The sequence below is a fragment of the Cornus florida genome, unplaced genomic scaffold, assembly GCF_030987335.1.
Source record: "Cornus florida cultivar Cherokee Brave unplaced genomic scaffold, ASM3098733v1 CherokeeBrave_3.0.0_Hap2_Chr05, whole genome shotgun sequence".
NCBI classification, from domain to species: Eukaryota; Viridiplantae; Streptophyta; class Magnoliopsida; order Cornales; family Cornaceae; genus Cornus; species Cornus florida.
In genome coordinates, this window is record NW_026775575.1 from 65,850,419 (window position 1) to 65,868,895 (window position 18,477).

Genomic DNA, 18,477 nt, shown 5'->3' on the forward strand with positions numbered 1-18,477 from the left:
TAGGGACTAGCAATATTTAAGTTTGGGGGTGTGATGAACGCTGAAAAGTGTGTATTTAAACCCCTTAAGCTTAGGCATTCTAGTACCTTTATCTATCTTACTTTACCATTTTAGATTGATTTCATATTATTTTCATTTTCAAGCACTTATCCCGAAAATAAGCTAACTCAGCCAAACAAGAGCAAAAATGAAGCAATTCTGAGATGAATCAAAGAAATGAGCCAAGTGGAAGCAAAAGGAAGAAAAAGGTGGAAATCAACATCTTCGATCGATCTCAGATCAAAGTTTGATCGATCCAACATGATCGATCTCAGCACTTTAAGATGGATCAGAGCCATGATGAAATTTTCAGAGATCTCAAAAGTTCGATCGATCCAACATCATTCTTCGATCGATCGAACTGCCTTGTCCTTATCCAAATAATTGATCTTATCTAGTTGTACCACCCTACCAACCACTTTTGTTCTTTTCCGAAAAATATCTTCAAAATATCTCAGATTTGTCTTTATCTAAAAAGCGCCGCCATTGAAGATCAATCCAACCTAAGTTCGATAAATCTCAACTATGTTCGATCGATCCAAGTCCAAGGTTCGATCGATCGAACTTCCTCCAGTGCAAAAAAGTTAAATCTCCAGCTCACAAAAAGTTACCCTTTATCCAATCATTGGGGAATATTTTGTGCACGACCCCAGCTGATTTTGTGTGTCATTTGACCTACCTATATAAGGATAACGCTTACTTTTTACATGATATCACCTCATACCACATCATATCATCTCATACCTTGTAAGAACTCTTAGAGAGCAAGCTTAGAGGAGGAGGAGGCTAGAGACACCATTGGAGACTCTTCATCAACCAAGGAGCAAATCTCTACCATGGAGTTAGCCCTTGAGGGTTAGAGAAGCACTACCATAAGTGGCTAGACATCCTCTTGGGGCTAGAGTTAGCCCCAAGCATGCTTTCTACATCTTGATTTTGTGTATTATTGAGGGATTAATGTTGTAATACATGTTTTGGCACTTTTATATATATAGATCTTGTTTGTTCAATGATTTATGTGGTTTAATGCTTCCAATTGATCATTTCATTCTATCCATATGTCTATATATGCTAGAATAAATGTTCATGTGTTTGTCTCTATTTGTTGTGTTATTGATGCATGTCTATGTGTATTAATGCCTTAAATCTAGAGATTGTCAAAACATTGTGCTTAAAGGAATGCTATTGTAATTTCTAGATGGTCCATGCTCATTTCTTGATGGATTGTGCCTCTCCCTTAGCTTAATTAGTTTAATTTCATGTCATTAGCTTAATTGTATTGTAGTGGTAGCATAGTTGTTAGATGGGAGGGCAATCCATGCTTGTTGTTTGATGTTCCATACTTTTAAATGCAAGTAGCATATGTCTCTAACCTTGTGGTGTATTTGGCTTGTGAGCTTAATGAAAGGATTAATGACTTGCTAGATATATTGTGTTTTTCACTTGTTATTTAGACAATATATGCTTAATTGTTAGATATATTATACTTTTCACATGTTGATTAAACAATGTATACTTAATTGGTCACTCTTGCTAGTTGAATCAACCAAACACACACACACACATCACTATTGCAACACACATTTCCCTCGTTAGTTACTTGTTAAGGGTGTAGAAAAGTATTGTTTGGTGGTGACCTCTAAACCCCAAGATCTCTCTCTCTTACTTACTCTTTGTTGCATTCAATTATTTAGTTTAATTTGTTCTCTAGTTTAATCAACCAACCAACTATTTGTTTGATCACTCGACCTACTAACCCTAATAGTGATTCCATAACCAAATTTGACTCCAATCCCTTAGGACAATCCCTACTCACCCTAATTATATTTTTAGTGAAGCTAGTAGTGGCTTTTATAAATGTAACACTTGGCCCTCGCCTTATTGCACGCTCTTAAGTTTGTTGTGCGGCGACGCACCACTGTGATTAATGTGTTCATCATTTTACCAACTGTATACTGAGATTATAAAGGTGTGATGACATTGAAAAGGGTTCTTACAGAAGATACTCTGTAAGTTGACAGATTTACCCTTTGAAGAGGGATTAAAGTGTATTTAAGCTGAATGGTTGACGGAAGTTGCTATTCACTGTCAAATACGTATTTGTGCAAGTATGTTAAATTGAGACAAGGCTATGGGAACCTAGCTTGAGCATCAACTGAAGCTGCATTGTGTTTTAACAATTCTATCCTTTAATTGCAAAAAAGTGAAAACTAAGGTTGTACATTGTTCTACTTGAGGCTGTGTATTGCATTCTGTTATTGTTGTTACAGCTGAAGTAGTATGTTCTATATGTATTGATATCTTACTCTATTGGTGATTTAGCTACTGAGAGCTTGTAAGTCCAAGCAGGGTTGCTTTGGACAGGGGGAGTACATCTGTGCACATTAGTGAGCTAGTGTGTGAGTATTGGTTGTGAAAACTAGTGTCTATTCTTGTACAAGGGTGTATGCAGAGAGTGAGACATCTGAGTGTGTAACAAGATACTTGCAGCTAGTGGATGCTTTTTTGGCTGAGGCCAAGAACCAAGGTTTTTCCCTATTGAGAGGGTTTCCTTTGTAATTTTGTGTTATGTGCTTGAGTTGTGATTGATTGGTTTTGTTTTCAAAGAAAAAAGTTTTTAATTAGACCATTTCACCCCTCCCCTGTTTATTTTATATGACAAAGGTTTTGTTTATATTCAATACACTCCTATCATTTAGGGGAAAAAAAAAAAAAACGAATGTTAAGTAATGTGCTGAAAATAGTTATGCAACAATACTCACATTCACTAACACGTGGTAGGGGATTGTTCAACTATGACTACTGGCACCTGCATCTCCGGATTGAAGGGCTTCATTGCAATTCTACAACACAATTATGAGAAGTATTACGTATACATAATTTAATACACACAACTGGTATTACTTATGAAACTACTTGGAAAACAGTAAAGGGATAAAAGTACCTGAAGCTGAACTGTTCGTTTAAGTGATTTTCTCTTATCGAGACTCTTTAGCTCCATGGTCGGTTTTAACCTCTTAAATTTTCCTTTCCGTGTATCTTTACGCTTGAGGCCATTGGGGATTTTGTCAGTATTTATATTGCTCCCGTGATATTGGTTTTTGCCTTTACCAGCAATATAAATTGCATTCCTCTCAGCAAACCTATGCCTACAACTTGATTGGGCAATTTTTTTCCACTCCATGGCTTTCACTAACAAATCATTGTATCTGTCCTTATCCTCCGATACAATGGACGAAATTTCAGTTAGAATACGACAAAGTACCCTGTGCCGTCTCCTAACCTCAATTTTTGGATCAGCATCAGCAATCACTTCACCGGAAAGATTTTCCTCCAAGCTGCCATCTCTTGCACTTCTAGTCCACCTTCTTAATATATATCGACGAGACAATGTATTGGCAAACATGGAGTCCTTTAGGATTTTCAAACTATGCCTGCACATAATACCCTCCCTTTCAAATTTACAACAAGAACAAAACAATTCATCTTTTGATGTCCTCGTGACATCGCGTTGCATTCCATCCTCACCAACAACTTTGTAAACATGGCCTCCGTTGCCCTCGATAGGACTGCAACCAATGATCCTCTGACTGGCACCAGCTGCTAAGAACTCCTCCTGGAAACAATTAAATATAACCTTTGTGTACAGGTTTGCCGCCTTTACTAATATGTTACAGTTTATTTTCAGTTGAGGTAGATTGTGGAGCAACCCATACTTGGCTACACACTCCTTGTAATGTTTGTCAGACAACAGCCTTTCAAAGTGTGTGAAAAAATCTGGAAGAATTAGTTGCCTGGATAAGTATGCCTTCAAGCAACCATTGAAGTTTTCACTCAGTTGTGTGCTGTGGATACCCGCGAACCAGGCATGTTTAATAAATGCCATGGCCCATCTATGTTTTAAACCTAACAGATTTGTAAGCCACGTGTTACCAACAACACTATATTCCGTTATCATTAAATTCCATTCCCTGGTAAATTCTTCCTCCTCCTCAATTTGAAACATTAATTTTGATAACACCTTCTTAAAGCCTTGCACACGTCTAAACAAGAACCCTAGATGCTTTTGTGCATTTTGCATTAGGTGCCAAACACACAAATAATGTTTTGTCCCTGGCATCACCTGCATAATTATTTTCTGTAATATAACTACATAATAATGCAATAGGAAATGCAAAGAGTGAAGATCTAAATTGAAATCACCTGCATCAATGCCTTTCCCATTGCAGCATCTTGATCAGTGAAATCGTCTTTGGCGCTTTACCAGACATTGCTTTCAAAAATGTTTCAAACAACCAGACAAACGACTCTGCAGTCTCATCATACATGAACGCTGCTCCAAACACAGCGGTCTCCCGGTGATGATTCAACCCCAAGAAACTTCCAAATGGACTGTTGCCATGTACAACTTTGTGTATTGTGTCAAAACTTACAACATCTCCAAAATTGCAATAATCAACTACCATTTTTGAATCAGCCCAGAATATGTTAGTAATCATTTGATCACTATCCAATTGGAATGCATAAAAGAAAGATAGATCTTCACAAGACTGAGTCTCAAAATAATTCATTAGCCATGCTGCCTCTCCATATTCGAGCTCAGTTTGTCTTCGGGTCCTTATATAGTTTAGCAAATCCAACTTCATGTACCCGACTGATTCTTTTCCACCAGCTTGCCTTCCCATCAAGTCATATGAATTGTGAGGGCTTATTCCTGAATCAGAAGCCAATTCCAAATCAATGGCCTGAACGCGGCTAATTCTACGCTGCGACAGCAGCATGTGCATGCATTCATCAATCATCAATGGATGGTTGTGGCTTTCAACAAATTTTGTAACTTCAAACTTATGTGTATACTTGCAAACTTGAATAAGCATTCGAGTAAGGCAACCAGTTTGTGTTTCGGCCCTGGGAGTCTTTGTATTACTGTCCCAAATGTCATCACCCCTGAAACCCTCCTTGCAGCATGTTAACAATCTCGATGACAGTTTACCAGTCTTCTTGCTCTTACTAAAAAATAAAAAATAAATAAAAATAAAAATAAAAAAAACGTTTCAACGAAGGCCTGTGTTGCAAGTATGAATTATTAATTCGAAATATTTTGACCCATTAACATAATTCAAGATAGTATAATGTATCAGGGAACCAACTTCCTCAACTGCACTCATCATAATTTTGCTACGACTAACAAAATAAATGATTTATTTCACTTTTTCCATCTCAAACATGCACTTCCAACCTTTTTGGGCCTCCTATTTTCAAACTAATTACAACTATGTTCAAGTATTCATTTAACTTTTTCCAAATCAAACATAGACTTGCAAACTTTTTTTAGCTTATTTTGAGAAACATTACAACCATGTTAACTTAGGGGTCCAAGAAGAAACAACAATAAGAATTGAAAAAACATTTCCATGTCAACAAACCAAGAGTAGTAGTGTGATGCAGCTAATCATGCAACCAATCAACATCCCAACTAATTTGACAAATTAAAACAAAGACAAACCAACAAGAATCAAATATTTGAGAAAGAACAGGAACTATAACATTTGTAGAAAGTTAACATGTTATTAGCCAAAGATAACTATACCAACAGACTAGAACAAAAAAGAGCATAAATTTTTACCCAAAACTAAAAACTAAATAGATAAAAATTAATAATAATAATACTAATAATAAGAATAACAAGAGAACATCATGAAAGCTACCACACAGATAGTAACAAAGTTAATTAAGTAAAATAAGAGAAGGAATCCAAATATCATGATCAAAGAAAATACACTCCAAATAGCATTATTATTAATGAATAATGAGAAGCAAAAAAATAAACTAACAAGTTCATTTCTCTTATTTTAAAGAAAGATACATACCCCAAAGATATAGACAAATCCATTGGAGTAGCAATCATAGTGCCCTCATCTCTCACAAGGATTAAAACCCATGACCTTTGGATAAAGCCACATTGCCTTCTTTGCAACTTCAAGTCCCAGAGAACCCATTGTCTTTCTCTCTCTCTCTCTCTCTCTCTCACACACACACACACACACACAAACACAGTGACTTTAATTCCTAACCCACTGCTCACTTCTTCACAAACATGCAGAAACAGGGGAACATAGAAATAAAGGGTCAAAAGGACATGAACAAGCCAACTATCAATGTCAATACACATGAAAAGATGGGCGCTTTGAAATCCAAATCACTGTTACCACCAACAACAACAGAACATTGTGGTGAAAAGAATCTGCATTAGTTCTCCTTCACTCTTTCATATATCTTATTTACTCAATAGGTTTTTTTTTACTTCATTGTTTATTTGTTTCCTTACTTTTCCCACTTGTATAACTGACAATGATGAAATGTGGGAGCATTAGTTTGTGGGAAATGATGGGAAGGTCTTCGGCTTATTTTGAAAAACATTACAACCATGTTAAGTTATTTATAATGAACAATCATAACTCTCAATGGAAACTTACATGTCATACACTGGAAACTTTATTCTAACATATTCAATTAGAAGTGTAAAACCTCCATTTCTTATTATACAGAATATCCCAAATATATTGTACTACTTATCACGAATGAAACACTGCATTACAGGAATACAATGGAAATTTTATTCTAACATCTTTAATTGGAAGTTTAAAACATAACATATAATACAGAATATAACAACTTTTTCACAATTTCATGATATAATTTTCACAATTTCTGATTCAATTTTTCACAATTTAATAATACTTCAATAATAACCAAACAAAACTAATGAAACACAACGTTATACGATCCACAAATTCACTTACAAAACCAGTAAACTGTAGCTTCGTCTTCCTCGGCCATAAATCAACCACACGACACTGCACCTTCCTCTTCCCCACCGTTCAATCAATCCTTTCAAAGAAATTGTAATTTTGGAAAGACCAAAATTAAAGAAAGTTGGGACAATGTAGGAAAGACCAATTTATTTCTTTCTATATTTTGGGAGAGAAGAAGAAAGAAGATTTAGAACAGGCGCTATACCTTTGTCACTGTAGCTTCCTCTTCTCCGCCCTTGAATCAAACCTTTGAAAAAAATTGTCAATTTGGAAACAAGGAAGAAAAATCAGGAGAGAAAAACAATAAATAAAATTAAATATTTAGAAGAGGTGATTCGTCACTGTAGATTCCTCTTCTCTGACGTTCAACCAAACCAACCAAACCAAACCTTTGGAAATAAATTGTAAATTTGGAAAGAAGAAAGAAAATTTGGGAGAGAAGAAAAAGAAAGAAGATTAGAAGAAGAGGCGCGGAAATTGTAGATTTGGAAAGAAGAAAGAAAAATTGGGAGAGAAGAAGAAGAAACAAGAAAGAAGCTTAGAAGAAGAGGCGCTAAATTTGTTCTAGAATTTTCAATTTGCCGCTTAAACATGAGTTTCAATTTCTGCAATTTCATATCTGTGTGTATGTATAATTTCGTCTGTGTGTGTATTGTTTGTATATGTATCTATGTGTGTATATACTTTTTTTACCCAAAGTCCTGTTTGGACCTTTTTACCACTGCTATAATGGCTGAACAGTGCGAACAGGCGGGAACAGATTATACTATTCCACAGGAGAGGATTCTGGTCCCATGGCATTATCCCAAAAAGTGGACCAACAACAAAAACATTTCATCCACGTGTGTGTGTATATATATATATATATATATATATATATATATATATATAGCAAATTCCATCCACATACATATCCTCATAATAAATGCATCATAATGTGGCTCAACAATAAAATAAATTTAGAATATTGGACATGCAACATGGAAATATCAATGACCATATCATCAACTGATTTATATTGGTCACTTTCAACAACAAAATTCTTGACACCACCAAACTCCATATATACATATAAATTTACTTTTACCATGTTTAGTAATTTTTGATGTTGAAAGTGACCAATATAAATCAGTTGATGATATGGTCATTGATATTTCCATGTTGCATGTCCAAGACCCAGTGGACGAGTTTAGGCAGCACCACCCCACCCCACCCCCCAAAAACCAGAAACTACCCATAATAAAAATAAATAAAAAATTTACTCAATTGCATCGTCCAAGTATGGGGACTCCTTTGTTGGCAAGACAGTCAGTTCATGTGTTGAATGCGCAGTCAATTATGTGGAAACAGGAGAAAAAGACCTTTCAAAGAATGGTAGATGTAACAATTATTTATGTTTAAGGTTGAGAGCATAGATCATCTTGGCAACACCAGGTGTCCTCAAGATAACCCATAGTAGGGGTGCACACGGTCCGCTTTGGACCGAATTAGGAGTATTTTGGGACTAAACCATTTATAATGGTTCCACTATTTTTCAAACCAAACCGAACCATAATGTCCATGGAACCAAACCAAACCAAAGTGCAAAAAACCGGTTTGGTTGGTTGGGTTTGTTAGTTTAAGTCGATTTCCTTTTTATTTTATTTTAATTCAGAGGGGGCAAAGTTTTTTGAAAAAAAAAAAAAAAAAAAAATCAACTAACATTGATATAACACGCAAAAAAAATAATAATAATAATAATAAAAATAAAATAATAATAAAATTAAGAAGAAATAAAAGAAAGAAAATTGAGATATATTTGAAAAGAGAAATTTGACTTTTTTTAAAAGAAATTTAAAGAATAAAAAGAAATAAATGGGACACGTGAGAACTTTACTTGATTTAGGTTTAGGATACGATATACATATATAAATATATATATATATATATATATATATATATATATATATTATATAATATAGTAACGGTTCGGTCCGGGTTGGTCCGGTCTAGCACGACTCTAAACTAGGACCAAACCGAAAAATTACGGTTCCATAAGTTTGGATCCAAGATCAGACTAAACCGCTATACAACTGAATCAAACTGCCCAATTCAGTTCGATCTGATCCAATTTTTTAGTTTACCGAATTTTTTAAACACCCTTAACCCATATTACTAGTACTAGTCTTGTTCTATTTAAAAGCTACGTACGTGATGATTGCTACCCAGTGGTGGCAATTACACAGGAAGAGATTGCACAGGTGGACACTATTTATGAATTTCTTTATCAATTCCATTACCTTTTCCTTCTCCATGAGTTTCCAACATTTTATCCTTAATTGACCAGGGAGTTGTTCTAAGTTGATTTTGCTGATTTTAGAATTTAATAAATTAGGCTTGAATAAGATGGGGTATTATGACTCCGAAATTTTCTTTACTTTTGAGCCTCCAAGGAAGATAAGAGATGTGTCACCATTGGTGTTCTTTTGGAATTAGATAATTAAGGTACAAGTTTATGCAAGGTTAAGATTCAGTATTAAATGGTATACAATTTTGTTCATATTAATATATGATACAAAACTGAGGTTCTTTTTTTTTTTTTTTGAAGTGGATAGAATTGATGTAGGACACTTTTATTTTTATTTTAGACTTCTTCTCATTATTATTTTTTATAATTTTTATTGGAAGTTTAGTTTTAATTATTTTTCTTGAAATTGTTTTCCTTTTTTTTTCTTTTTTTTTTTTATAACCCAGAACTTCCCAAGACAAGACCCTTACGGACCCCCTCCAGGAGCACCAAATTGTTTTCCTTTTGATATTAGGTTTCTTTATGTTTTACTTTTCTTATAAAGTTAGGTTTTCTTTTATTATAAATATGTGTACTCCCAAGTACAGAAAAAACTTTTATTCATTCAATTATCAATAATATATCATATTTCTCTTAATTATCTCTTCGTTTTATGGATTCAAAACATATACTTTGTGTATTCAAAGTAAATTGTTCCTTGTGAATAAATTTATTGCTTCTGCTTACGTCAAATTGTGAATATCATGTTCTTATCATCTAGAGGAGGAGGATTGCTTTTGCCATTAAATGGTTGCATATAAGGCTTGGTTCCATTGCTTTAGGCCCCACCATGGTTGGGCAAGTAGGGTTTCTAGTTGGAAAGATGATTTTGACAAATCATGAAAATCACTTGCACTTACATATATGCGAAAATAAAATTTTCAAAAACCCACAATATAGCTTGGAGGCGTGTAATCATTTCTTGAAGATAGTCGAACCCACCCATAAAGTGCAAAGAATTGTGGTAGCTCTATCTCCGAGATTAAACCAAGACTGGACTCGATCCAATTACAACATTTTTGCATGATAAACTATTGGGTGCAACACTTAATCTCTTTACAGAATGCCCAAATATGATAAACAAAAGAGAAAACTTCTAAACTTAGACTTAAGAAAAATTGAATATGAGATATGATTGAACTTGGCCATACTTGATCCATATTTAAGTGAGAGAAATATAGTCCTTATATAGGACCTCTCAAGATGACCCATATAGACGTGGACAACCTTCAAGGTAGATGAATTAAGAAGATTCATGTTTCAAGACAATTAATTTAGATAAATACATTCATGTATTACATTAATCAAAATGTATCCCATAAATGTGATGAAATGAACTTAACATAGTTTATCATAGAATTAGCTGAGTCAATTATAATCACTAAGAATACTAAATGTCAAGTATGAATAAATCTAAATATATCTCATTTGTTGATGCATAAACCAACCAACTACATGCATATATATGTGAACACACTTAAAACTTAATTACTCAAGGGGAATGAATCAAAATAATTAGACTTTAATTATATACCTATATATTTTCAAAAACATTATAATAATATTTTGAAACATATTCAAACATTTCCTCCAGGCATCATGTGAAGCAATGGGCAGGGAAGGTCTGATGGATATATCATGGCAAAAGTTTGCCAACAATGGGAGGCTTTTTATGGTACAAAGGCAACGCAAGGCATTGTTATTTTTGTTAAGCTGCCTCCAGTGTATATACAAACAGTTTGTATATATAATTTTCCAAAAATACAGGAAAATAAATCAAATAAATTTTTAAAAATATATATAAAAATACTAGAAAATTTCCATTTCTTCCTCATCCGATCAACTGCAAAATAATCAACAAAGCAATTTTTAACTTTATTAGAAAGGAAATGAAACCTTAATAGCCTTTTAAAAAAATGAAACCCTAATAGTTTTTAGAGCTGTGTACTAACCTTAAGAGAAAGTATATCTAGATTGTGTGAGATTGTGGAGGCCACCAAGCCATATTTATATAAATAAATACATATAATTCACTACATATACCCCTATTTGTGCCACCACCTATACCTGATTTTTTTGGTTATTCTAATACCCATTTCATTTCTCTTATTTAAGAATTTAGGATTGTGTGGTGAATTTAAAAGCTCATTGAAGCACAAGTTATTGAAATTGCCCTCCATTAGATTGTGTCTTATCTAAAAATTCGAAAAATACACCCATATTATGGTAAGAATGTGTTTTGAGTATTCTTTTTTGGGTTAGGTAATCATGTAAATTCACCAATCATACAGATATACTATATGGACGGTCTACTTTCATCATAATTTGATTAATAAAGTTTAAAAGTATGCAAAAAATTCTTATGTAATTTTTTCACTATGGTTATACAAACAATTTTGTTCACGTACATCACACGTGCATTTTACTAGTATATATATAAGTCTCCGACTTCTGCAGTAACTCAAATTCATAAATGATCTCATTATATTTATTTATGATCACTGCCACTCTACAAATTAAGAATTTAATCAATGTTGACTCACATTGCAGCTTTAATTGTATAGATACACTATATGGACCATTTGATTTCATCGTGATTTGATTAATAAAGTTTAAAAGTACATAAAATAATTCTTATATATTTTTAATCCTTTATATATTTTTTTCACTTCAAATATAAACAATAGCAAAGTGTAAGGAAACTGATTTCTCTCTCTTGCCCTTTTGCACATAAACATTGTACGTGTTATTTCATTAGCGTACATAACTGATGGAAATATGCACTTTTATAAAGGTAGAGAGGATCAGTTTTTCTTTTAGTAACTTTAATTCCACTTTTCTGTAATTTCTTTTATAAAGGCAGAGAGGATCAGTTTTTTAAAGTAAGGAATAAATAGGAAAACACTTCTCTAATAATTAATTACCAAAAAGGTAATTTATAAGTCCAAATAATATAATATTAATCTAATACCTATTTTATTTAACCACCAAATAGTAGAAGTAAATCATGTGTTCAAATCATGTGGGTCACAAATATAAGAAAATATCTTACAGTCTCTCACTTGGCCCATATGATCACTTCTGTAGTGATTTAGTAAAATAGTCATTAGTGTACACCATAAATCAAATTGACTCATTAAGTTGGTCATCATAAATGCCATCGTAAATAAACTATCAATGCAAGTCATGGCAGTTATATGTCCCTAAATGACACAATCTCTTCCATGTACCACAACACTAGTAACCTATTCAACATAGTCTATAAATGAGAAGTATCAATAATGATCTAACAATAATGTCTTTTCCAATACTATTCCTATTAGCATTTATTAAAGCAATACGTACATTTACATTAATTAATAGGAAATATCATAAACACATTTAATTAGTGCAAAATGTCAAATATATATAAGCACTGTTTAAGCAATCTACAATTAAAAAATAATCATCATTGACTACATTCAAGACCCATTCTTGGTAGTCCATTCATTAATGAATTGCAATCATAAGTTGTGTACTTATATGTTCAATAGACATTCGTTATTTCTAAATATCTTCTTTAATGATAAAGTATTTCAACTTTAGAATACCTATCATTTTTCATACAAGAAGATCAACAATTACAGCATAAATTTTTAGCAATCTGAAAATGGTACCCATAACTCCAAATCCTGAAATAAATTCTGCAACCACAAATTGTAGCCTCAAAGCATGCTACAAATTAAAAATTCATAATAGACAAAATAATAATAAATTACTTTACACTTTTTCATAATATTGTTCATCTTGCCAAAAGGAACAAATAACCAATTGAGAATTAATAATTATCCACATATTCATAAAAATGTCTTCCTTAAGTGTGAGCATATAATTTTTTATCCCCTACCAACTTGTATATACATCAAACTCCACAATATATGCATAAGGAATATTTTTCGTTTTTTTACCTTCTAGCTAACTCATTCTTTGGGATTACATTAGACTGAATTTATCCCCTTTTATGTATGAAGCAATACTAGTTGAACAATGTTCCATACTAAATCTTTCTAGAACTCTTTCAATATATGCTTTCTGAGACAATTCTAAAATTCACATGATCTATTCCTATCATGTAAGATACCTTATCCATATATTTTATTTCAAAATTCTTAGAGATAACTTCTAGTTTCATATAATAAACTAAGATACTATTACCAAATAAAATATCATCAATATATATAGATACAGAAATGTAAACTTACTCCCACTAACCTTACAGTATATACACTGATCAACAGTATTTTTCTTAAAATTAAAAGAAATAATGGTATCATTAAACTTAATATACTATTGTTAAGAAGCTTATATAAATCCATATATTGACATCTTAAGTTTACAGACCATGAATTCTTTACTGTAATACCCCTCGATTCTAAAGCCACGGGTGATCAAGTCCGAGCACAGATCCGAGGGATATCAAACAATTTATATGTAATACGAACACAGATGACAAAATGAATTTAATAAATAAAGTTTAAGCTGGAAGAAACTAAAAGTAAAATCCTTTATAATTAAATACTTAGAATCTGATAATCCAAAACTCCATCAGTTTAACAACTCGGGAATCCATCTCTAGTGGACCCCTAATAAAAATCCCAAACTGCATGAAAGTAAAAACTGAAAATAAAATCCAAATCTAATATTTGGAAAGAAGTCCTACGTCATCGGTAGAATGGAAGATCATCCCTGCTCAGCACGAACAAGCTCTAGACTGGAAATGTCCGATACCTAAAAAATGATGAGTGGGTCAGGCCCACATGTTAGTTCTATATTACTACTACCCAAGCAGAGACCCGATACGCATGTACATCCTAACCAATCCAACAATAGCTAATAGTCCGTAGATAAATATATATATATAATCACACTACAGGACTCTCACTGGATTACAGGCCCGTCTCAACCTGACTAGTAGGCACCATGCGAAAGCGCACCCAAAGGTGGGCATGACTACCAAGTCCTAGCAGGGTACACATCCAACCATCATAGCCAGCTATGCATCCCAATGCATATACGCTCCCTAACCAACGACTCTAAGACTCAGGCTCATATCGTGGCATCATAAAAATATAATTAAATTCTATTCCAAACCAAAGTGTCACTCAATTATTTATTGATCTGACACAGAAGACAGGTAGGACTTAACTTTTATAGTTAATCCATCCTTTATTCCAGAGTAGGTAGGACTTAGCATTTTTAAGCTAATCCCCCTAGTATGTCACCGTCCCATACCGGTGCATACAAAAACATCCATCCCGAATTGATAATATATATATGACAGCATAACATATCAATATCAACATACCCAACCATAAGCATAACAAGAATGTTTAATTAGCATGCTTGTTCAATACATCCAGTACCTGATTCTCTAACGAATTTTAAATGCAGAGAATAAATATAACCATCCTGTAACTCACAATAAGCATAATAATTACATTAACAATATCTACATGCTTACTTGTAATTACTCCACAACATCCCACAAGTTGACATAAACAATTGTTTTGGTAACCATCAACTAGTTCCTTATTAAGTATTAACTGAATTTATATTAGTTAATAGGCTTAATCCCATACCCCTGTTATATGATTTACATATCAAACTCCTAATTCAATTGCTAAATTAAAATTAAACAACTTGAATCATCCGCACAAGGCAACCATATAAACTTTCTTAACAGTTTCATAACATCCTTTCTACTAACCTTCTATGGTATAATATGTATTTCCATGCCTTTTGAAGTTTTAGTAGAATTTAAACATCACTGAGAACCTCTAATTAAACTCTCAGTTGCCCCTGGAAACCCATTAACCCAAGCACAGTAGCTAGCAGTCTCACAGAAAACCAAAAAAAATGAAAACCCACAAAGGAGCCGTCTCCACCCAAAGTGGAGCCGCCTTCATCACCAAGTAGAGCAGGCTCTACTACAAAGTAGAGCCTGCTCCACTTTTTAATTGAGCCTGCTCTACTTGAAATAGAGCAGGCTCCTTCCCCTGTGCGTCGTTTTTCCAATTCCGGCGGTGTCCGGCTGTGTTGATCCTCCAAACCAAATTTCTTGCTGATTAAAATTAAGTCCTTGGGTGTTCAAAAGTTAATTAACTTCCTTGATTAATAATCACATTCAGTGGGAACAAGAATTAAACAAAATAATTTAAAAACGATTAACATGCACCTAAAAGAAAACATACTGTTCAACTTCTTCTCCAACTCCGGCAACTTTGTTCTTCCAACCCAAGTTTCTTGTTGATTTAAAACTAAGTCCTAGGGTATTCCAGAGTAATTTAGGGTATTCTAGAGTAATTTAAATTCATCATTCATTAATTGAATTCAATTGGAACAAGAGTTACACAAAACAGCTCCTAAGTGGATTAAAATCCATACAAGAACACATACTGTTTCAGGTATCTAGCCCTGCGTCCCAGATTAATTTTAAGATTTCCCATTATGTTTTAGAACTATTAAAATTCTTAATCCATCAATTGACATCATTAAAATCATGAATTAAGTAAAACAAAACAGTAAAACAACAACACTGTAAAACAAACAATTTAACAGATCATAAACATATGTCTATTAAACAATGCAAGCATGCGAACCAGATTTGTTTTAATCCTTATTTCATCCTGAGATTGTGTTAGAGATGCAAAGAACACAGGTCAAAGAGGTAGAGCTAGTTATAAAACTTGCCTGTGAGACTCGGTTCAGAAATCTCAACGTCTTTCTTCTAAGTTTTCCCGACGCCCCTTTGGTTTTCCTCCTCTCTGTTTCTTCTGTCTCCACAACGTGGTTAGGGTTCTAAACCCTTGACCGCCTTATACAGATATATTTATAGGTTTATAAGTTTACACAAAACCCTAGTTTAATTTAAACCCTAAACTAAATCCTTTGTCGGCCCATATGAAACCTAATTAATGCTTAATTATGTCGGTTACATACGTGACTTCTAAAACCAAAACCCTAGTTAATCCTACTAACGTAAAAACTCATTTACTTAATTAAATCATTTAATAATTAATTCTATTTAAAGAAAACAATTTCATCCAATAATTAAAACCCAATTAAATAAACAATTAAATAAAATAATCAAACAAAAACAAGTCATTTAAATAATTCATAATGAAATCAACAAATTCACAACTAAATCAATAAAACACAATTTAAATAATTAAATAAATTTCAGAATTATCCTTGTTAAATTAGGGGTATTACATTTACTCTCTAATGTGAAGCCTTCAGGTTGTTCCATATGGACTTCCTCTTATAAACTCCCATTCATAAAAGTTATATTCACATCCATTTGATATAACTCTAAATCATAATAAGCTACTAATACCATAACATTTTAAAAGATTTCTTCTTAGTTACTGGAAAGAAGGTTTCTTTATTATCTCTTCATTCATGGCACTAATCCATTTAGTAAAATTATTATTGTTAATAGCTTGTGAATATGTAACCGGATCCGTATATATCTCACTATATATCAAAATCAGATTCTTGCAGATATATCACATAGTCATCTGGAATTGCAGATCTCCTTTCTCTTTGAGATCGTCTTAATGTTTGTAATGTTTATATATATATATATATATATATATATATATATATATATATATTATGGTAAAATGAGATATTTGGTGGCCAATGGGACCCACCCTTTTTATGTTTTTACTAATGGCCTTAAGGCGCCATCAAATAAACACAATTCATCTCTCCCTCTTGTCAATAGCTCTTTCTCTCTTTCTCTCGGCAGTTCAGTTTTTTTTTTCTTTTCCTTCATATTTTAGGCTTGATCTAGCTTTATCCCTTTGGAATTTGTTACAACCTTGTGAAGCAAAGTCAGAGAGCTCGTCGAGACTGTCGATTTGATAGGAGCAATTCACTATTTTGGCCAACCCTTGGATTTCAAATTTAAGGCACAAAATTGGGGATTTTGATCCATTAAGAGGTAAGGGTCTCTAATCCACATATTCTTGGGCTTTTGTGAGTTAATTTCTAAAAATTTGTGGTTTAGCATGCTTAAATTGTGAAATTCCATGTAAATTTTACTTACTTGCTATGTGAAAAGGTGTGGTTATGTTTCATGTGATATATGATCATGAAAGCATGCTTAATTGATGAATTTTCATATCCATGGTATTAAATTATTATGTTTGTAATAATAAAACATGAATTATATAAAAATACATATATATAAAAAATAAAAATAAAAAATTCTTACGAAGTATGTTCATTGTTGATTAATTCAAGTCCTTGGTGCCTTTAGTGCTAGTTTGGTGATTAGAAAGTATAAAATAAAATTTTAGAAATTTTTATGTTGTAAAGCATGTCCAAGTATTAAATTTCCATGCCTATAGTGTTTATTAACTTGTTGGAAATTGTTATAAGAAAGCATGTTAATTTGTGTAGTATAAATTCTTCATGTTCATAGTATTGGTAAAGCAAATGATATTCATGCATAGCATTGGGCATGAAAAAGGGCAAAATGATTTGAAGTGAATGAAAAAGGGGGTTTGCGATAAAGTTTTGATTAAAGAATTTTTTTTGAAAAACCCGGTCACCGAGGAGTTACCGAAGGGCCATGGCGTTAATATAACCTAAAGAGAATTAGGAAAATCACCCTAGCATGGTTGAGCTAACTGGGTCCCAAATGACGTCGCGGGGTTACTAAGGGTCAGGGACAATAGCCAATCCTTCTCTCGTGTCACCAAGGAGTTACCGAGGGACGGGTTATGTTAACGGTTTGAAAAGTGGATAATAGGAGTGATTTTGAAAATGGGGAGCAACATAGCATGGCATAGCATTCCATAGCATCACATTGCCCATTTTGGCCTTGTAATTTGTTGTATTCTCTCCTGGCATAGCATAATCCCGATTTCTATATTTCTATTTATTGTTTGGATTCACGAGGTCACAAGAGGTGTGTCTTAGGCACTACCTACTGATCTTTATGCTCACCCTATTATTTAACATTTTTCAAGACATGGGAAAGAAGTGGCGAATGACGTTCTACCATAGACCTAATTTAGATTAGAGGATCATTTTGCTATTTTTGTATCTAAGTCCCATCATTTTTTTTGTAAAACCTTAATTTGTTATATTCGGTATAGAGACTTATGAACTCTTGTTATTGTAATTTTGCTTCATGGACTGTAAGTTGATATAATTGGAGTAAAATTCTAGTATGTGAGCATGGGACTATGTATAAGACAGGTACTCCTTTGTTCTGGATGAATGAGATGATAATGATGGGCTATT

General features: G+C 33.1%; 2 protein-coding genes across 2 annotated transcripts; both read right to left on the minus strand.

Moving 5' to 3' along the window:
• Window positions 1–2,828: 2,828 nt before the first annotated feature.
• On the minus strand, window positions 2,829–3,925 carry LOC132309390 (protein FAR-RED IMPAIRED RESPONSE 1-like). Its single transcript, XM_059807703.1, has 2 exons — window positions 2,984–3,925; window positions 2,829–2,882 (listed from the first exon to the last, which is right to left on the minus strand). Exons 1-2 carry the CDS (start codon window positions 3,923–3,925, stop codon window positions 2,829–2,831), a joined length of 996 nt encoding a protein of 331 aa, XP_059663686.1.
• A 322-nt stretch (window positions 3,926–4,247) lies between these two features.
• LOC132309391 (protein FAR1-RELATED SEQUENCE 5-like) lies at window positions 4,248–6,038 on the minus strand. Its single transcript, XM_059807704.1, has 3 exons — window positions 5,966–6,038; window positions 5,546–5,579; window positions 4,248–5,049 (listed from the first exon to the last, which is right to left on the minus strand). Exons 1-3 carry the CDS (start codon window positions 6,036–6,038, stop codon window positions 4,248–4,250), a joined length of 909 nt encoding a protein of 302 aa, XP_059663687.1.
• Window positions 6,039–18,477: the final 12,439 nt, after the last annotated feature.

Excerpts from the sequence above, each read along its gene's own strand:
- LOC132309390 (XM_059807703.1), bottom strand. The coding sequence starts at position 3,925 with ATGGCATTTATTAAACATGCCTGGTTCGCGGGTATCCACAGCACACAA. Across the intron at positions 2,883-2,983 it reads AACGAACAGTTCAGCTTCAG|AATTGCAATGAAGCCCTTCA; the intron begins GTACTTTTATCC and ends ATTGTGTTGTAG.
- LOC132309391 (XM_059807704.1), bottom strand. The coding sequence starts at position 6,038 with ATGGGTTCTCTGGGACTTGAAGTTGCAAAGAAGGCAATGTGGCTTTAT. Across the intron at positions 5,580-5,965 it reads GGTCATGGGTTTTAATCCTT|TTCCTGTTCTTTCTCAAATA; the intron begins GTGAGAGATGAG and ends CAAATGTTATAG. Across the intron at positions 5,050-5,545 it reads CAAATATTTGATTCTTGTTG|TAAGAGCAAGAAGACTGGTA; the intron begins GTTTGTCTTTGT and ends TTTATTTTTTAG.